Source organism: Caenorhabditis elegans, chromosome I (assembly GCF_000002985.6).
Source record: "Caenorhabditis elegans chromosome I".
NCBI classification, from domain to species: domain Eukaryota; kingdom Metazoa; phylum Nematoda; class Chromadorea; order Rhabditida; family Rhabditidae; genus Caenorhabditis; species Caenorhabditis elegans.
In genome coordinates this window covers 959,039-976,560 of record NC_003279.8, presented here as the reverse complement: position 1 = coordinate 976,560, position 17,522 = coordinate 959,039, and the positions used below count along the sequence as shown (strand labels likewise).

The 17,522-nt window shown below is 37.7% G+C and overlaps 2 protein-coding genes across 9 annotated transcripts; both read left to right on the top strand.

Annotated features, from left to right (window-relative positions):
- On the top strand, nt 1-7,473 carry shc-1 (SHC-transforming protein homolog 1). 7 transcript variants are annotated; one of them, NR_132554.1, is made up of 6 exons: nt 11-3,574; nt 3,624-3,694; nt 3,841-3,913; nt 4,475-5,101; nt 6,578-6,668; nt 6,723-6,881. NR_132554.1 is itself a non-coding variant. In NM_058398.6 (6 exons), exons 1-6 carry the CDS (start codon nt 3,509-3,511, stop codon nt 6,879-6,881), a joined length of 951 nt encoding a protein of 316 aa, NP_490799.2. In that variant the 5' UTR covers nt 3,428-3,508; the 3' UTR covers nt 6,882-7,473. The 7 variants fall into 7 exon arrangements, 2 of the variants coding, with proteins under 2 accessions (NP_001379831.1, NP_490799.2); NM_058398.6 differs by having other exon boundaries at nt 3,428-3,574; nt 4,611-5,101; nt 6,723-7,473; NR_132615.1 differs by having other exon boundaries at nt 3,509-3,574.
- On the top strand, nt 7,104-12,868 carry cutl-20 (ZP domain-containing protein). Of its 2 annotated transcripts, NM_058397.8 has the most exons (8): nt 7,104-7,324; nt 8,073-8,198; nt 8,244-8,326; nt 9,638-9,782; nt 9,828-9,914; nt 9,963-10,085; nt 12,365-12,447; nt 12,509-12,868. In NM_058397.8, the coding sequence occupies exons 1-8, from the start codon at nt 7,229-7,231 to the stop codon at nt 12,846-12,848; spliced, it is 1,083 nt and encodes a 360-aa protein (NP_490798.1). In that variant the 5' UTR covers nt 7,104-7,228; the 3' UTR covers nt 12,849-12,868. The 2 variants fall into 2 exon arrangements, with proteins under 2 accessions (NP_490798.1, NP_001380161.1); NM_001392644.1 differs by having other exon boundaries at nt 7,166-7,324; nt 8,073-8,326; nt 12,509-12,866.
- The last annotated feature ends 4,654 nt before the right edge of the window (nt 12,869-17,522 follow it).

The following is a 17,522-nucleotide window of genomic DNA, read 5'->3' as shown; positions in this document are numbered from 1 at the left end:
TTTTCAGAGAATGTATACAACACGTTGCAGCTACTGTTGGCGTGACTGCGGCTCGAGAAATCAATCCAGTTGTTAGTAGGGTGAGTTTTTTTTTGTGAATTAAAAAAACAAAAGAAAATAAAATAAAAAACTTGCCATTTTCTGGGCATGGCTAATGGTAAAAATTTACAAAACATTTTCTCATTAATTTGATATTAAGTGTTACCAAAAATGCATGACCAGCTTTGCAAAATGTTAAAAAAAAAGGACCCGTGAAATGTCGGCCGCGCTACGATATCTTCAAGAATTATTTCAAATTAACAAGCTGTCCAAATTAATGACTAAAAAATTATAGCAACCGACATCTCACAGGTTGTTAGAGAAAGGTTACATGGTGCATCGACCGGAAATATCTGACTCAACTTTGACTACTTATATCTCTGCTGGTTTTGGTTTTTTTTTGAAAAAGTGTCAATTGACAAAATATTTATCGTTTTTTCTACTACAACTTTGCATTTTAACACTTTTTGATAGCAGCAGACTTAGGCTTAGGCTTGACTTAGGCTTAGGCTCAGGCTCATGCTTAGTTTTAGGCTAAGGCTTAGTTTTAGGCTTAGGCTTAGGCCTACTCTTAGGCCTAGTTTTAGGCCCAAAGGATAACCTCCCGGAAATACCGAAAAATCCAAAAAAAAAGTTCTAACCAACCTCTTCAGTCTCCTCAACTTCCACTTCCTGGGGTTTTAAAAATTGCGAAAAAACAATTAAATCCCAAAATTGTTTATTCACATTTTTCACAACAAATGCGCCTTTCTGATTACACTGAGGACATTTTTTATCTCTAATTTTCTCACGACAACTGTCACATAACGTATGACCGCATGTGCCGATGCAAGGGATTCGGATGGCGTTGTCTGTAAAAACATCCATTTTTGGAGCGTGTCCTATATTTTGTAAGTAGAGATTTTTGAAAACTGACAGGATTGTCGCATGTTTCGACCCCTACAATTTTTCAATACAAATAATTAAAACAAAATTGAAGTATAAAAAATGTAGGAAAACAAATTTTTTTTTTGGTCGACTTCCAAAATTATGAGTGGCAAAAACTGAGTGGTTGTCACTTTTTGACAGTAAATAAAAAAGTTTCTAAAAACTTTTGAAAAGTTTTATTATGATATTCGGTACTTTTCGGATTAAAGGAGTGGATCTTAACAATCTTCCCACTGGCGCTACTTCACCTCTAATGATTTAAAAATGAGTTTTTTGTAAAATTTGAAAAATCATTAAAATAATTTTTTTAAAACATAATTTTCAGTAATTACACCCAACTCTCTAAATTTCCAAAAAAAATGAAAACTTTCAGAAAAATTTCCAACAATATTCACCATATTCCTCATAGCAAATTCCACACTCTGCAACTTTACTCATTAAAAAAAAAACAACTAAATGTATTTATTGAAGAGAATTTCAAAAAGTCAAATTCATCATTTATATATTATATACTAATGTAAGGTGAGAAATTGTCTAAGGAACCATAGGAATGTTTCCTTCCTCATCGCAATTTCTCATTTCATGAGTTTACTACTTTCCTGCAAAAAGATAACATGTATCTTAGGAACTAATTTTTATTTCAATTTATTTATTCGAATCGCAGAAATTTCCGGCAATTTTGGCTATTGCCGATATTACAGAAACTAAATTTGCAAAAGTTATCAGTTATCGGTAATTCTAAGCCTAAGCTTAAACCTAAAACTAAGCCTAAGCTTAAGCCTAATCCTGAGCCTAAGCCTAAACCTAGTAAATAATTTTACCTCTAGTTTCACTATGTATCATTTCAATTCAATAACATGCAAAAAAGTAAATGGACAAACTCCACTAAATTCAGAAAACCTTTGCTTCTGGTAAATACTCTTTAGGCAGCAGGTGATTTTAATTGTCTATAGGTGTTATAACTCCACAATAAATTCTTTTAACAAGTTATTATATATTTTTATTTCCAGCTCCCACTATGAATGTTGACTTTAAAGACCCTGTATGGCTAATCAATAGTTACAATTTTGTTGGTATTTTTTCTATATCAATAAATACGGCGACTATTTTTTTTGATTATTTTCAAAAGCGAGAAGATGGAGAGTATGAAGTATCATATTCTGGCGTTTCAGGTGATCTCCTTTAAATGTGGAGTATCGAAATCTGGAAAATATTTTTAATTGACTCCAAATTTTCCGCTGATTCCGAATCTCGATGTGAAAAAAATCAAAAATTCAAAAAAATCTGATAGATTTGGATTCTAGATTTTTTAAAAATATTATAGATGAGTTTTTGGGACAGGAAAGTAAATTTAAGCCGCGCTAGAGAGGTTTTTGTGTCGAGTTCCAATTTTCACAGGTATATGTAGGCGCAAAAAAACAAAAATAAAAATTATGGAATTCCGGAAGAATTGAAGTAAATTTAAGCCGCGCTAGAGAGGTTTTTGTGTCGAGTTCCAATTTTCACAGGTATATGTAGGCGCAAAAAAACAAAAATAAAAATTATGGAATTCCGGAAGAATTGAAGTAAATTTAAGCCGCGCTAGAGAGGTTTTTGTGTCGAGTTCCAATTTTCACAGGTATATGTAGGCGCAAAAAAACAAAAATAAAAATTATGGAATTCCAGAAGAATTGAACTCATCCCACCCCTCCCACTCCCACTCCCCAGTCGAAGCAGTTACCGACTGATCCAGGGAGGATGAGGGAAGCCTAGCTCCTCGGTGTGTGTGACTTTTCCGACCTAGATTTACAAATTAAAATCAAAACGGTTCACGGAAAAAAGTAATGACTGTTGAAAAACTGCTTATTTTATTGCATTTGTTCAATTTATTAAATTTTCCAATTTCCCGGTTGCCAAAAAATCAATAAAATTCAATTTTCAGAAAACCAATAAAATTATATTTCTCATCAAAATTCAAATTTCTATGACGTCGCCAGAATTAAATTTCTAGGTCACCGGTGACGTCTTCAGGCATAGTTTAAGTTTTCTAGGCCACCAGTGGCGTCATTTATTTCCCCAGGTATAATTTGAAACTTCTAGGCCACCGGTCACATCATTAATTTGTCTTCCACGGTCAAAATATTTCTCTTCCAGAACTAAAATAAGATTTCTAGTCCACCAATGACGTCATATCTTCTCCAAAAAAGCTATCAAGGTTTCCTAGACCATTAGTGACGTAATAAGTAGGCAATGATATTTCTAGGCCACGGCCCCCCCCCCCCCCCTCTGATCAAAAAACAAAGTTATGAGTCAACTTAACTTATTAGAATGCTGACTCACCCAGTCAACACCAATCTAATCTTTCCCTGTCTCCTCCCTACCACTGCCTGCGCCTCTCCGTCTCGCGCGCTCTCTCTCCCACTCCGCTCACCGCCTGCGTCTCCGTTTCTCTCCCGGTCATTCCTCATTCACTCAATCTTGCAAAATTTCGGTTGTAACGAATTTCGAGTTAGATTTTTTCTAAAAATAATCAAAAATTCCGTCGAAAAATCAACTTGCGGCGATGCTCAACGTGGAGCCCTCATTTGCAGAGGAGCTGCGGAGCAGCGGGGTTTCTCTGTCGGCTACTGTGAGTTTTTTATTAGTTTTTTCCCCGAAAATATAAAATTGTCTTTCAGTACCTCGGAAGTGTTCCAGTAGTCGAGTCAATTAACGTGATGGTTTCCGAGATGAGAGTTCAAGTTGTTTCGTTAGTTTTTCTTATGGCTTAAAATCAAAAAAAAATCTTATTCAAAAATTTAGAAATCAGGCGGTAGGCAGGCATGAAGGCAGGTAACATCTGCAAGCTCAAATATATAAAAAATCTACGTAATAAAGTAACTGTTCAATTTTCAGAGAATGTATACAACACGTTGCAGCTACTGTTGGCGTGACTGCGGCTCGAGAAATCAATCCAGTTGTTAGTAGGGTGAGTTTTTTTTTGTGAATTAAAAAAACAAAAGAAAATAAAATAAAAAACTTGCCATTTTCTGGGCATGGCTAATGGTAAAAATTTACAAAACATTTTCTCATTAATTTGATATTAAGTGTTACCAAAAATGCATGACCAGCTTTGCAAAATGTTTAAAAAAAAGGACCCGTGAAATGTCGGCCGCGCTACGATATCATCAAGAATTATTTCAAATTAACAAGCTGTCCAAATTAATGACTAAAAAATTATAGCAACCGACATCTCACAGGTTATTAGAGAAAGGTTACATGGTGCATCGACTGGAAATATCTGACTCAACTTTGACTACTTATATCTCTGCTGGTTTTGGTTTTTTTTTGAAAAAGTGTCAATTGACAAAATATTTATCGTTTTTTCTACTACAACTTTGCATTTTAACACTTTTTGATAGCAGCGAAATAAACTGAGATAATTACATGGTGCATCGACATGCTCAAATTTTGATAGCTTATATATCCAGTAAAATTCAGCCAAAAGCCTGCCACTATAGAATGTACTAAAGCAACCGACATCTTACAGGTCGATCAAAAATCGCGCTAAATGATGTCAGCCGCTATTCATAGAAAAGTTATTATCACTAATTTCGACTAAAATTATTGCAGCCGACACTTCACGGGTCGATGAAAAAGCCCAGGTAAACCATCCTTATTTTCAGGTAATCGGTGAAGTGAAAAAAGAAAACTTCCCCGTAGACATCAACATTTCCTCGAAAATGATCAAAATCATAAAACAAAGTCGTCTAATTCAACGTCATCCCTTCTCATTCTTCTCATTCGGAGCCCAAGGCCAAAAGGGTACGGACACGGAGCTAATGTTCGGCTACATTGCAAAAAACAAGGATGGAACGGATCGTCGATGCCACGTGGTGTTCATCGAGGATGTGCACAAGCTCATCGACGTCCTTACCACTGCGATCAATGTGAACACTTTTGATGCACAGGCGAATGCTTCAACTTCTAACGATGGATTTACGGTGCCGGCGCCGCCGATGAGACATCGAAGTTCCCTGCATCGACAGTCATTTGTGTCGAATTGCCGAGCACCTACTGTAACTGAGGATGTTGTGGGGAAAGTTTGGTATCATGGAAATTTATCCAGAGAGGATGCACAGGCTTTGTTGAAGACGGAAGGCGATTTTTTGGTTCGGTAAGGTTTTTTAGATTTTTTATAGAAAAAAGCTAGAATTTTGCTGAATTTCTAAAACGTTTGGCTTCATGCTCACTAGGTTCACACCAGGGGCGCGTGGGAATCGGAAATTTTCGGCAATTGCCAAAATTCCAACTGAATGCCGACATTTTCGGCAATTTTCAAACCTAATTATAATTCGAAAATTGAAAAAAAAGTTAACTGTGTTTTCAGTATTCGATTAGTCATTTTTAAAAGCAAACGGTCAATACTTAAAAAATTAAAAAATGTTTAGGCTCCTAAATCTACAAAAAAATATCAAATCTATATTTTCGGCAATTCGGGCAAAATTTGATTTTCGAAGAAAAAGGCTAATGTTTTAATAATTGGCAATTTTTTGGTAAAACCTGAGATAAGTAAAATATGAGCTATGATAGCTGATCAATGCATCATGTCTTCCATGTAACTTTTTCCAATCATATCTCGGTTTATATCGCTGCTAGCAAAAAGTGTTCATCTGCAAAGTTGTAGAAGAAAAAAGGATAAATATTTTGTCAATTAACAATTTTTCAATAAAACCACAACCAGCCGAGATATAACCTGCCAAAGTTTTGTGAGATATTTCTTGTCGATGCACCATGTTTCTCATGTAACTTTTTCCAATCATATCTCAGTTTATATCGCTGCTAGCAAAAAGTGTTGAACTGCAAAGTTGTAGTAGAAAAAAGGATAAACATTTTGTTAATTAACAATTTTTTAATAAAACCACAACCAGCCGAGATATAACCTGCCAAAGTTTTGTGAGATATTTCTTGTCGATGCACCATGTTTCTCATGTAACTTTTTCCGCTAATATCTCGGTTAATATCGCTGCTAGCAAAAAGTGTTCAACTGCAAACTTTTAGTAGAAAAAGTGATAAATATTTCGTCAATTGAAATTTTTTAAATAAAACCAAAACCAGCCGAGATATAAACTGCCAAAGTTGCGTGAGCCGGTCAATGCACCTTTCTTTAACAACCTGCGAGATGTCGGTCGCTATAATTTTTTACTAATAGTAAATCGGATAGCTTTTTAATATAAGCCTATTTTAACAGACTTCGTAGAAAAATCTGAAAGTCTAAAAAAATCAAATTTGACTGAAAAAATAGTATGAAAAATCCTTTTTTTATATATTTCTGACTTAAAGCTTCAGTCACATTTCATATCTGTAATTTGTTTGATAATATGTTCAGAAGCCACGGGACTTTAAATAATTCTTGAAAGACCAGGGAAAAATTTGGTATAATAAGTTCATCCTCCCAAAATTTTTTTAGATTTTTGTTTTAGGCTGAAATTTTTGTTCAAAAAAAATTCTGCGTTTTTTTTCCTGAAATACAAAAGATGCAAGGTTTGCATGATGCTAAGATTGTCTGAAGCAGCGGACACCTCACAGTCCCCCTTCTCTAAAAAAAGACCCGCAAGCTGTCGGCCGCTCAAACTTGTCCAGTTCCTTGCAGACAAAGCGACCACACGCCCGGCAAGTACGTGCTGAGTGGCCGAACCGCTGAAAACGAGCACAAACATCTCATCCTACTGGACAATCACAACGTAAGACCCTCCCCCCCCCCCCCCGCCAAACCTTCAAACCTCTCAAAATTCCAGAGAGTCCGAACCCGCGATCGCACGTTCAGCAACATCTCCGAGCTCATCGACTATCATGTGAACAATGGGATGGCCGTAAGATCAGAGGGTCGGGATCGCGAGACGTCGTTGAATCTGATCCGACCTGTGCCGTGCCCCGGAAGTGATGATATCGAATAGAGTCGGAATTTGTTTCCTATTTTTTTTTCGATTTCTAGCAGAAATTGAAAGTCGAGTAGCAAATTGCGTAAGACTTTTTCCTCTTCTCGTCGCCCCCCCCCCCTCTTTCATATAATTAGGTAGTTGTCCTTCTACCGTAACATGTCATTACTATCCTCTTTCTTTCCTTCTTTTTTTTGCGATTCTCCTCCTCGGCCACGCTCCAATTATACCCCCCACCCACCTGTATTCTTACGCCACCACCCCAACCAGCGCACACATCTTTTTGTATTCATTTTTCCATATATATTTGTATTATTACTACTATTACCCTCACTACTGTTATCGATTTTTCCCTCCACAAATTTATGATTCTGCACTGGATCATTTGGTCGGTGGTTGTGGTGCTGCCACCGCTGATTCGATCGGTGGCCATTGTGGACACTTCTATTGCGTGTGATAAGGTAGGGATGGCCTAGAAAAGTCACCTAGTCCAACACTCCCACCCCGTATCTATGTTTCTGCCATCTTGTGATATTTGCTCCATACCATATACCCTGCCCATTTCTGTCCTACTTTCATATCCTGAAAAAATGAAGTATTTGAGAATCGAGTTTTGAAAATATTAGTGGTGGCCTAGAAATTTTAGGCTTGGGTTTAGGCTTAGGCTTAGGCTTAGGCTTAGGTTCAAGCTTAGGCGTAGGCTTAGGATTGGGCTTAATCATGGGTTTAGGCTTAGGCTTAGGCTTTGGCTTAAGCCGAGACTTAGGTTTGGCGTCAGTGGCGAGCGTTAGCTTGCTACTGACGCTATTTAGGCTTAGGATTTTCCGGTTTTTTTTAGGCTTAGGCTTAGGCTTGAGCTTAGGCTTAGGCTTAGGCTTTGGTTTGGGCTTAGGCGTAGGCTTAGGCTGAACCTTAGGCTTAAGCTTAGACATTGGATTAGGCTCAGGCTTAGGCTTTTTGGAAGATGTGTGGAGCCAATAAAAAGTTGCATGGAAAAAATATGACGTCACAAATGACCTAAAATGTTTCATTGTTTTTGGCAAAAACACAATAGTTTAGAAATTTGGCTGCAAGAAGTTCCTCGGCCTAGAAACTCTCTTAAACTCTCGAAAAAGCGAATTTGAAGGGCATTTAATGGAAGATTAAAAACCCAGGCCAAAACCTTGAAGGTCACCACCCAAAAGGAAAAAAACGTCTTCAATATTGCAGACAGATTTCCTATTGAAAATCAAGTTTGACGAAAACTTCCGTGGCACGATACAAAGTCGCGCGGGCCATCCAAAGTGTATCTATGCAAATGGCACGCTTCAATCGGACACCAAATATCAGTTGAAGGTTTGCCTATTGAATGTATTGAATTTTTGGGCATTATTTGCTTAGATTCCGCTGACTGGCTGCTCGACCAAGGAGAACGGAGAAGGCAATTTGGAGAATGAGATCGAAGTTGTCATGGCTAACAATGAGTGGGTTTTTTTTTGCCATGTGGTACTAGGTTTTTTGCCGCTATGCTCACAAGGAAAGTATTTCCGCTCAGTTTTAAAGGTGGAGTAGCGCCAGTGGGGAAATTATGAAAAACCATTCATTTGGTCCCAAAGTGACCGAATATCATAATAAAACTTTTTTTTTTTGTAAATGTTTTATTTACTGTCAAAAAGTGGCAATTACTCAGGTAGTTTTGGATCATAATAAGTGTATTTAGACAAAATCCCCCACTGGCGCTACTCAAAATTTAAACTTGAAAATTAAATTTTTGAATTTTGAAAAAAGAGCTTTCAAATAGGTACCTACAAAAAATTCAGCGACATACGAGCACTTTAAACTAGAAAAATCTCGCTCTGAAGTTGCTGCCAGTGAATTTTTACTACCAAATTTGGAGGCTAGTTTAGAGATTTTTGAAAAATTTCATGATTTTTAGGCTATTTCAATATATACAAGTATTCTGAAAGCAGTTTGGAAATTTTCTGATTTCTCCTAATTTCTAATTTTTCTAATTTCTCAAATTTCTCCTAAAATCTGCAACTTTTTTCACCCAACAATTTTCATCGATCAGGATATTTTTTGGAATTTTTTTTTCAAAAAAAAAAAAACATTTTGCAAAAAGATTCCAGAATATTTGCCAACCTCGAAATACCCTAAAAATCATGGGGTTCTGGCGCGCCATGGCCTTCCTCATTGAGATTCTCGCGCTCCATTGGCAATCGCCCGTCGGGCAACGCGTGGGAAAGTCGTGTACTCCACACGGCCAACTACATTTAGTTTTACAACTAAAATCGAGCCGCGACGCGACACGCAACGCGCCGTAAATCTACCCCAGATATGGCCGAGCCAAAATGGCCTAGTTTGGCAACCTCTTCCATTTCAATTTATGAGGGAGGCCAAAAATCTGTGATTTCAGATCGATTTTTTTCTAATGTAGAATGATGATCATATTATGGTATTACCGGTACAGAGAGTGTAGATAGTTAGAGAGTGACAGACATCCGGGACCCAATGGGGCGGGGCGCGCGGAAGAGACGATTTGTGTCGATTTACGAAATTTTCCTCGTTGTCATCATTTCGTAAATCGACACGAATCGTCTCTTCCGCGCGCCCCGCCCCATTGGGTCCCGGATGTCAGTCACTCTCTAACTATCTACACTCTCTGTACCAGTAATATTTGTTATTGAAACTAATTTTTTTAGGAGCATTTTTTTTATTCCATGGTACCTAAAAAACCATATACGAACAAAAATAGACAAAAATAAAAAATAACTTCCTCATCGTTTTTTTTTAAGATTCAATGCAGAAACCGACAAACGATTCCTTCTGACCTGTATACCTGCTGCCCCTGTTCCTAAAGAATCTCAGGTGACCGTATCATTTGGTGGAATCACTATCAACTCGGATGCCACCACAGCAAGCAGCCTATCGGATAATAAGGTAAGGCTTCAAAATTATCGCTGCGAGACCCATATAATGTTTCAGACAGTCGACTACCGAGTTCGTGTTCTAGACGGCGACAGTTTGGATTCAAAGCAGCTACAACGTCCGTTAGCAGTTGGTGATAGAGTTGTAAGTCAGGAACTCCATAAATCAAAAGAAACTATTTGTAAATTGTAGACGTACACAGTTGAAATGAGCGATGATCAGAATGGACGAATCGGAAGGTGTTGGGCGAATGACGGGATATCCGAGCTACCACTGTCGGACTCACACGGATGCTCTTTGCAGACTTCTGGGGAGGTACGGTTTCATTAAAAAAAACATAGTGCATCGACATTTAAAACTGCCGAAAACTGGGTCCTGCCACCAGTTTTTCAAAAAAAAAAACTAACATTTTGCTCAAAATCATCATGGTGCATCGAAGAAACTTACAAAATTGGGTCGGTCAAACTTTTGGGGCTCTGCTTCGATAGTGAGTGGAGTACCAAAATTTGATACTTTGCCTTTTTAGACCCAAAATGGTCCAAAAACTACCAAATTTCGTATTAAGACGTTCTGAAAATTTTTCAAAAAAAAAAGTTATTATGACCTCTCAAAGTTTTGGAAAAATGGTCGATTTTTAGCTAAAATCTCAAATTTTGGCACCTTTTTAGTGTCGGAGCGGTTGGAACATATTTTTATGCATGTTTTTGCAATTTATCACGTGTTGTTTCTAAAATTAAGCTCCAGCTGTGACATTGAAAAGTTGCCAAAATTTGAGATTTTAGCTAAAAATCGACCATTTTTCCAAAACTTTGAACGGCCATAACTTTTTTTTTTGAAAATTTTTCAGAACAGGTTAATACGAATATTGGTAGTCTTGGACCGTTTTGGATCTAAAAAGACAGAGTATCAAATTTCGGTTCTCCACCTTTAAGCATGGCCAGGTGCTTTTCTAAAAATCGTGTAGCCCATAACTAATGCATCATTCGGGATATATTATTGAAAGAAAAAGTCCTGCACAAAATTTCGCGCTGAACACTCATTTTGATACATTTGGAAAAATCGATAATTTTCATTGATATTAAATACCCATTATGATTTTTTTTTTAATTTTAAAGGTGGAGTAGCGCCAGTGGGGAAATTACTACAAACCACTCAAATGGTGCCAGAATAATCGAATATCATAATAAAACTTTTCAAAATGTTTTTGAAAATTTTTTATTTACTGTCAAATTGGCAATTACTCAGTTTTTGCCACTCATAATTTTAAAAGTCGACCAAAAAAAAATTTTTTTCTACATTGTATAAAAACATTGTGTGGGTCGAAACACGCGACATTGCTTTGGATTTCCTCAAAAGCTCATATTTTTTTTCAATATTTTGGCAATTTGCCAAAACTTTGACCGGAAATTTTGAAAAATCTTAAATATTTTGGAGTGTTTCATTAAGATATTCGATCGTTTTGGATCATAATAAGTGTATTTAGACAAAATCCCCACTGGCGCTACTCCACCTTTATTTTTATGCCACTTATGCTAAGTGCGGTTTAAGTTCTACTAATATAAATCTTCATGGTGCATCGAGAAAAAAATGATACATTTTTAAAACTCTCTCCTTTCCAGGATGCACCATGTTTGACGTGAAATTCATCATGGTGTATCGACAAAAAAAAAAACAAAATGCTTCAATTTCTTATTTTATACACACCTGATCAATTTTCATTCCTGTGCATTTTACAAAATTTCACGCTGAAAATGTATGGTGCATTGATAAAAATTGAGAATTTAATAGGAACCTAATGAAATTGAATTTTTTACAAATCTATTGTTTTGCTAAACTTTCCCAAAACATCGGAAGGGTTCTTTTTTTTTTTTTCTAAATTTTCTCTTTTTTTCTCTTCATCATGGTGCATCGAGAAAGTATCAAAATCTGAGACTTTACTTTTTTAGATCAAAAATGACCCAAAACTACCGAATTTCTAAATGAGACGTTTTGAAAAATTCTCAAAAAAGAGTTATGGCCGCTCAAAGTTTTGGAAAAAAAGTCCCATTTTCAGCTAAAATCAAAATTTTCGCCAATTTTTTTCTCGGTCGGGAACTCAATTTTTATTTATAACTATAATATCACTCTTTTATAAATATTGTGGCCCTTTATAAGCCGTTTATTCGTCGATTAAAGTGCATTTTCGGGCAGTGGGGCACAAAAAAAATTACATTTTTATTCCTCCCCCAGCCCCCAAAACATTAGATTTTAGCTGAAAATATGCTATTTTCCAGAACTTTGAACCGCCATAACTTTGTTTTGAAAAATTTTCAAAACGTCTTACTAAACAATTCGGTAGTTTTGGGTCATTTTTGGTCTAAAAAAGTAAAGTCTCAAATTTCTTTACTCCTCCTATAACATTTTTTCTCGATGCACCATGATGATATTAGAGAACATTGGAAAACTAAAAAGATGTTTAGGGAAAGTCTAGCAAAACATCTTTAAATTTCAAAAGAAAATTATTTAGCGTCGATGCACCATGTTTGGCACAAAATTCATCATGGTGCATCGACCAACTGCATATTATTTGAGACTTCCATAGAAAATTGTTCCAGGTGTGGGGAGACTTTGAAGTGACTCGACGCAATGGTAAGACCATCTTCTACAACCACATAAAGGCCTGGGCATTCCCAACGAGGTAAGCCTCTTAAGTTCTTTGTTCATGTTCACCACCCACCTCTCAACGACTATTATTCCAGCAACGAGGTGAACATCTTCTGTAACCTTCACGTCTGTGTCACGTGTACCCAGGCCGCGTGTCGTGGACGGGAACGTCGACATAATCCTCCTCCTCAGCATTCTTCAACCGTCTCTGATCCCTTCTCGTCGACAATCGACGTGTCCGACATCTCGCCACCGATCGCCGTGCGAACATCGTTCCGTCTGAAACGGGAAGCTGTCGCACGGCTAGAGACATCACAAACAACGTCTTCCGTTTCAACAGATTCTTCAACTAATTCGTCTTCTTCTTCTTCTTCTGCCAATCTCTCCTTCCTCTTCTTCCTCCTAATCGTTGCTTCAGGTGTCTTCGACTATTAATAAATTGTTTGAGAAAATAATTGGTTGGCATGTACATATATGTATACACTTCGATGCGCTCCCCCAACTTACAAGTTAATGGCAAATTTGTAGAAAGTTGAACATTTGCAAGTTTTACACCAACTTCAAGGGGGTTACTGTAGTTTTTGCATACTGTAGTGTACTGTAAGATTTCATAGTGTTATGCCAACTGTATTGCGGCGGTACTGTATTGGGGTACTGTAGGATTACGGTAGACATTTGCAAGTTTTACACCAACTTCAAGGGGGTTACTGTAGTTTCTGTATACTGTAGTGTATTGTAAGATTTTCATAGTGTTACGGTAATAGTATTGTGGCGGTACTGTAGGATTACGGTAGTGGTACGATACGCTGATATTACTGGAAAGATTCTGTTGAAGTGGTACTGTAGTGCTACTGTAGAAGTACTGTAGGTTTAAAGGATCACCACTATGGTGATGCAAGGGTACTGTAGCATGCACAGAAGTACTGGAGGATTACTGTAGTGATACGGTAGGCTAATATTACTGTTAGGACGTGATAGTACTTTGGAGGGTGAGAACAATTTCTGAAAAAATACAAAAAAAAATAAAAAACTGTTTGATTTGCTGAAAAAGGCTGAAATTCTACATGAATCTACGAAAATTTGTGCCAACTGTTTGAGTTTTTTAAAGCTATTCGAAATTTCAAATTGAATTTGCAGACTTCTGAAAATTGAGAAAATTACAAAAAGACTACTATAGAATCACGAAAATTTCTGAAAATCTGAGCAGAAGCCAAAAACACTCTACAATTTCTGAACTTAACAAAAAAAAATCAGAAAAAAGAGTTGAACATTTGCAAGTTTTACACTAACTTCAAGGGGGTTACTGTAGTTTTTGTATACTGTAGTCTATTGTAAGATTTCCATAGTGTTACGGTAATTGTATTGCGACGGTACTGTATAGGGTACTGTAGGATTACTGTAGTGGTACAATGTGTTGGCATTACTGGAAGGATCATTGATGTAGTGGTACTGTAGAAAGTACTGTATTTAAAGGAGGGCCACAATAGTGATGCAAGAGCACTGCAGAACAATTTTTGAAAAAATAATCATAAACTGTTTGATTTGCTGAAAAAGGCTAAACTCAGGGATCGGAAATTTCCGGCAATCGACAATTTCGGCAATTGCCGGTTTTCGAAATTTCCGGGAGTCGGCAATTTCGGCAGTGGCCGGTTTTCGAAATTTCCGGGAGTCGGCAATTTCGGCAGTGGCCGGTTTTCAAAATTTCCGGCAATCGGCAATTTTGGCAATTGCCGGTTTTCGAAATTTCCGGGAGTCGGCAACTTCGGCAATTGCCGGTTTTCGAAATTTCCGGCAAAGGGCAGTTTCGGCAATTGCCGGTTTTCAAAATTTCCGGCAAGCGGCAATTTCGGCAATTGCCGGTTTTCGAAATTTCCGGCAATGGGCAATTTCGGCAATTGCCGGTTTTCAAAATTTCCGGCAATCGGCAATTTCGGCAATTGCCGGTTTTCGAAATTTCCGGCAAGCGGCAATTTCGGCAATTGCCGGTTTTCGAAATTTCCGGCAATCGGCAATTTCGGCAATTGCCGGTTTTCAAAATTTCCGGGAGTCGGCAACTTCGGCAATTGCCGGTTTTCAAAATTTCCGGGAGTCGGCAATTTCGGCAATTGCCGGTTTTCAAAATTTCCGGGAGTCGGCAACTTCGGCAATTGCCGGTTTTCGAAATTTCCGGCAATGGGCAATTTCGGCAATTGCCGGTTTTCGAAATTTCCGGCAAAGGGCAATTTCGGCAATTGCCGGTTTTCGAAATTTCCGGGAGTCGGCAACTTCGGCAATTGCTTCATTCGAAACTTCAAAATTAATTGGCAATTTTTTGAAAATTGAGAAAATTACAAAAATATTATTGTAGAATCACGAAAATTTCTGTAAATATTTGAAAAATCCTGAAAATCTGGGCAGAAGCCAAAAAATAAAAAAAAATTCCCAAAATACTTTTTCCTAGTCACAATTGAAAAAAGTCACCTGCCTAACCTAACTGATTCTTGCTCTCTGCTGCCTCTTTGTCTCCACACAGAGCACATTCATTATCAGTACACCCTGAAAACCGACGTTTACGACGTGAACATGTGAACCACTTTTGGCTAATTAACAATTTTATTACATGTACAAAAACATGGAAATGAAAGAAGTATGCCCTGTATTAGAAGTGCATGATACCCCTCTCCTCCTATAGACCGCGCGCGCGCGGGCTCACAACAAAATCCGTGCTCGCAGAAAGAGAGACGTTTCTTGATTTATTCGTTTCGCGCGCCGGCTCATCCCCCGCCTTGCACACACACACACACACACAGATATGATTGATGCTATCGAACCATCGTCCCCCGCCGGGAATTCCCAGGCTTGTTTTTTGGGCAAGTGGATTTTGGAGGCAAAACTATGATACCCTGAACTTCAAAGCTTAAAAATTTCAATTAAATGTACTGAAAGTGAAAATTTACAGTAATAAATTTGATTTATGCTTCTATCCCGGAGAATCAAGATTTGATTTTTAAATATGTACATAAATAATTTTTTTACATATCCAGCAATTTCCAGCGGTGATGCATCATGTTCTTAAAACACAAGGAGAACCAAAAATCAAAAACAAAAAAAAAATTTTAAAACATTATTTGTAATTGTCAAATTATCTTTTTCACTGGGTTCTGGCCTTTCTCATTGAATTTTTTGCGCTCCATTGACAATCGCCCGCCGGACAACGCATGGGAAAGTCGTGTACTCCACACGGACAAATAAATTTAGTTTTACAACTAAAATCGAGCCGCGACGCGACACGCAACGCGACGGCAAATCTACCCCAGATATGGCCGAGCCAAAATGGCCTAGTTCGGCAAAAACTCTTCCATTTCAATTTATGAGGGAAGCCAGAAATTCGTGCTTTGTGTAGACTAGGGTATCCATGTAAGCACAAAAATGCTTGCCGCGCCTGCCTTGCGGCGACCTCCGCCTGCCTCGCGCCGCGAGCCTCGCCTCCTGTATAGTGCGGCGCGGAACCCGAAAAGTGTCGGCCGCGTCGAAAAAATCACCTTTTCACTATGTCCAAGTATTTGATTTTTCGCCAAAATGCAGAAATGAAGCGTGAGGCCGGCGTGAGGCCGGCAGGTTTGAGGCAGGCGTCAGGCCCTGAAACCGGGCCTGCCTCCCATGAAAGCGTTGTTACGGAGAATCAAAGTATGGTTTTTGAATACATAAATAATTTTTTATTTTCCATTTTCCTCGATGCGGAACTAAAAAGTTTAAACAAGTTGAACAACAACATGGTGCATCGAAGACGCTTAACAGGGACTAAAATGCCTGAAACCAGATCAAAATTTAGGTTTTTGTGTAATTTTTCAAACTTTTGAAATTTTTGAGTTAAAAATGAGTTGAAAATACCAAGTTTTACGATCAGAAATAGACCTTAAAAAGGGGATTAAAATACCCTAATATCTGAGTGAACAGCTCCAAAAAACATGGTGCATCGATGACTCCATCTGCCCCCATCCTTCATCTCCCCTCTCTTCCCCCCGTTTGATACAGTTTTTGGAACTGATCCGTTGTCAGCCAGCCATCTGCCACGATACATCACACACGCTCAATTTGTCACTTGGAGCATATTTCAAGAATCACGCATCCTCCCCCCTATATAGAAGGAGACAATGGGGGATGGAAGATTAATTCAATGGTACTTGGAGATATGCATTTTGCCGCCAAAAGGCACTTCATTCATACGGGCTCATTTACATGCCAATTGAGAGAGTGGGGGGGGGGGGGAACAACCACCGTCGGTGTCAGAGTCAACAAATCAGGGAAAACACTTTTGATGGATGTTTGAGGGGATTTCCGGAATAATTAAATATGCGGTGAACATTTGAAACAGGAGTGTGCGGCAAATTTGCCGTTTGCCGAGCTCGGCAAATTTCAAAATTTATTTAATTTTGGAACTTTTTGAGCACTAAAAATTATAAAGGTAAACTTAAAAAATTTCAAAAAAACTTGGTGTTCAGTCGTTTTGATGCCTACATCAGGGAATGCGGCAAGTCGGCAAATAAGGCAAATCTTCAATTTGCCAGAATTGATATTTACGGCAAATCGGCAAATCGGCAAATTGCCGGAATTAAAAATTTCTGGCAATTTATGGTTTTGCACATTTTTTTTGGAAATTTCAGAATTTAAATTTTATCCGGCAAAATTGTAAGCATCCTCTGAATGTTCGTACATATATTTTGAAAAGTAAGAAAATACTTTCCGGCAAATCGGCAAACCAGCAATTTGTCGAATTTGTCGACCAAAAAATTTGCCGAACGACAATTGCCACCCACTCCGAAAAACCTCATGTGCCTTTAAACTGAGGAGCCTTTCAATTTCTAATGGTTTTGTACAATTTCAGGAAAATTTTTTTTGCCCAAAATCAGTCATTAGATGGCTAAAAAAATTGGGCAAAAATAAAAATTTGCCTAAATTTGTTGAAAACGGGTAATTCATATATGCTGAATTCAGAAAATCTAGATTTAACCTATCAAAAACTATTGAAAAGTGGCAAAAATGGGTAACTTTTGAAAAAAATCACAATTTTGCGGAACTAAGCAGGGACTTTTTTGTTTTTGTGTAGAAGAAAAAACATTACCAGTTCAA

Bases quoted from the DNA above. Each gene is read 5' to 3' on its own strand.
- shc-1 (NM_058398.6), top strand. From the start codon at position 3,509: ATGCTCAACGTGGAGCCCTCATTTGCAGAGGAGCTGCGGAGCAGCGGG. The intron at 3,575-3,623 runs GTGAGTTTTTTA...ATTGTCTTTCAG, and splicing joins GGGTTTCTCTGTCGGCTACT to TACCTCGGAAGTGTTCCAGT. The intron at 3,695-3,840 runs GTTAGTTTTTCT...TTCAATTTTCAG, and splicing joins ATGAGAGTTCAAGTTGTTTC to AGAATGTATACAACACGTTG.
- cutl-20 (NM_058397.8), top strand. From the start codon at position 7,229: ATGATTCTGCACTGGATCATTTGGTCGGTGGTTGTGGTGCTGCCACCG. The intron at 8,327-9,637 runs GTGGGTTTTTTT...TTTTTTTTTAAG, and splicing joins GTTGTCATGGCTAACAATGA to ATTCAATGCAGAAACCGACA. The intron at 10,086-12,364 runs GTACGGTTTCAT...AAATTGTTCCAG, and splicing joins CTTTGCAGACTTCTGGGGAG to GTGTGGGGAGACTTTGAAGT.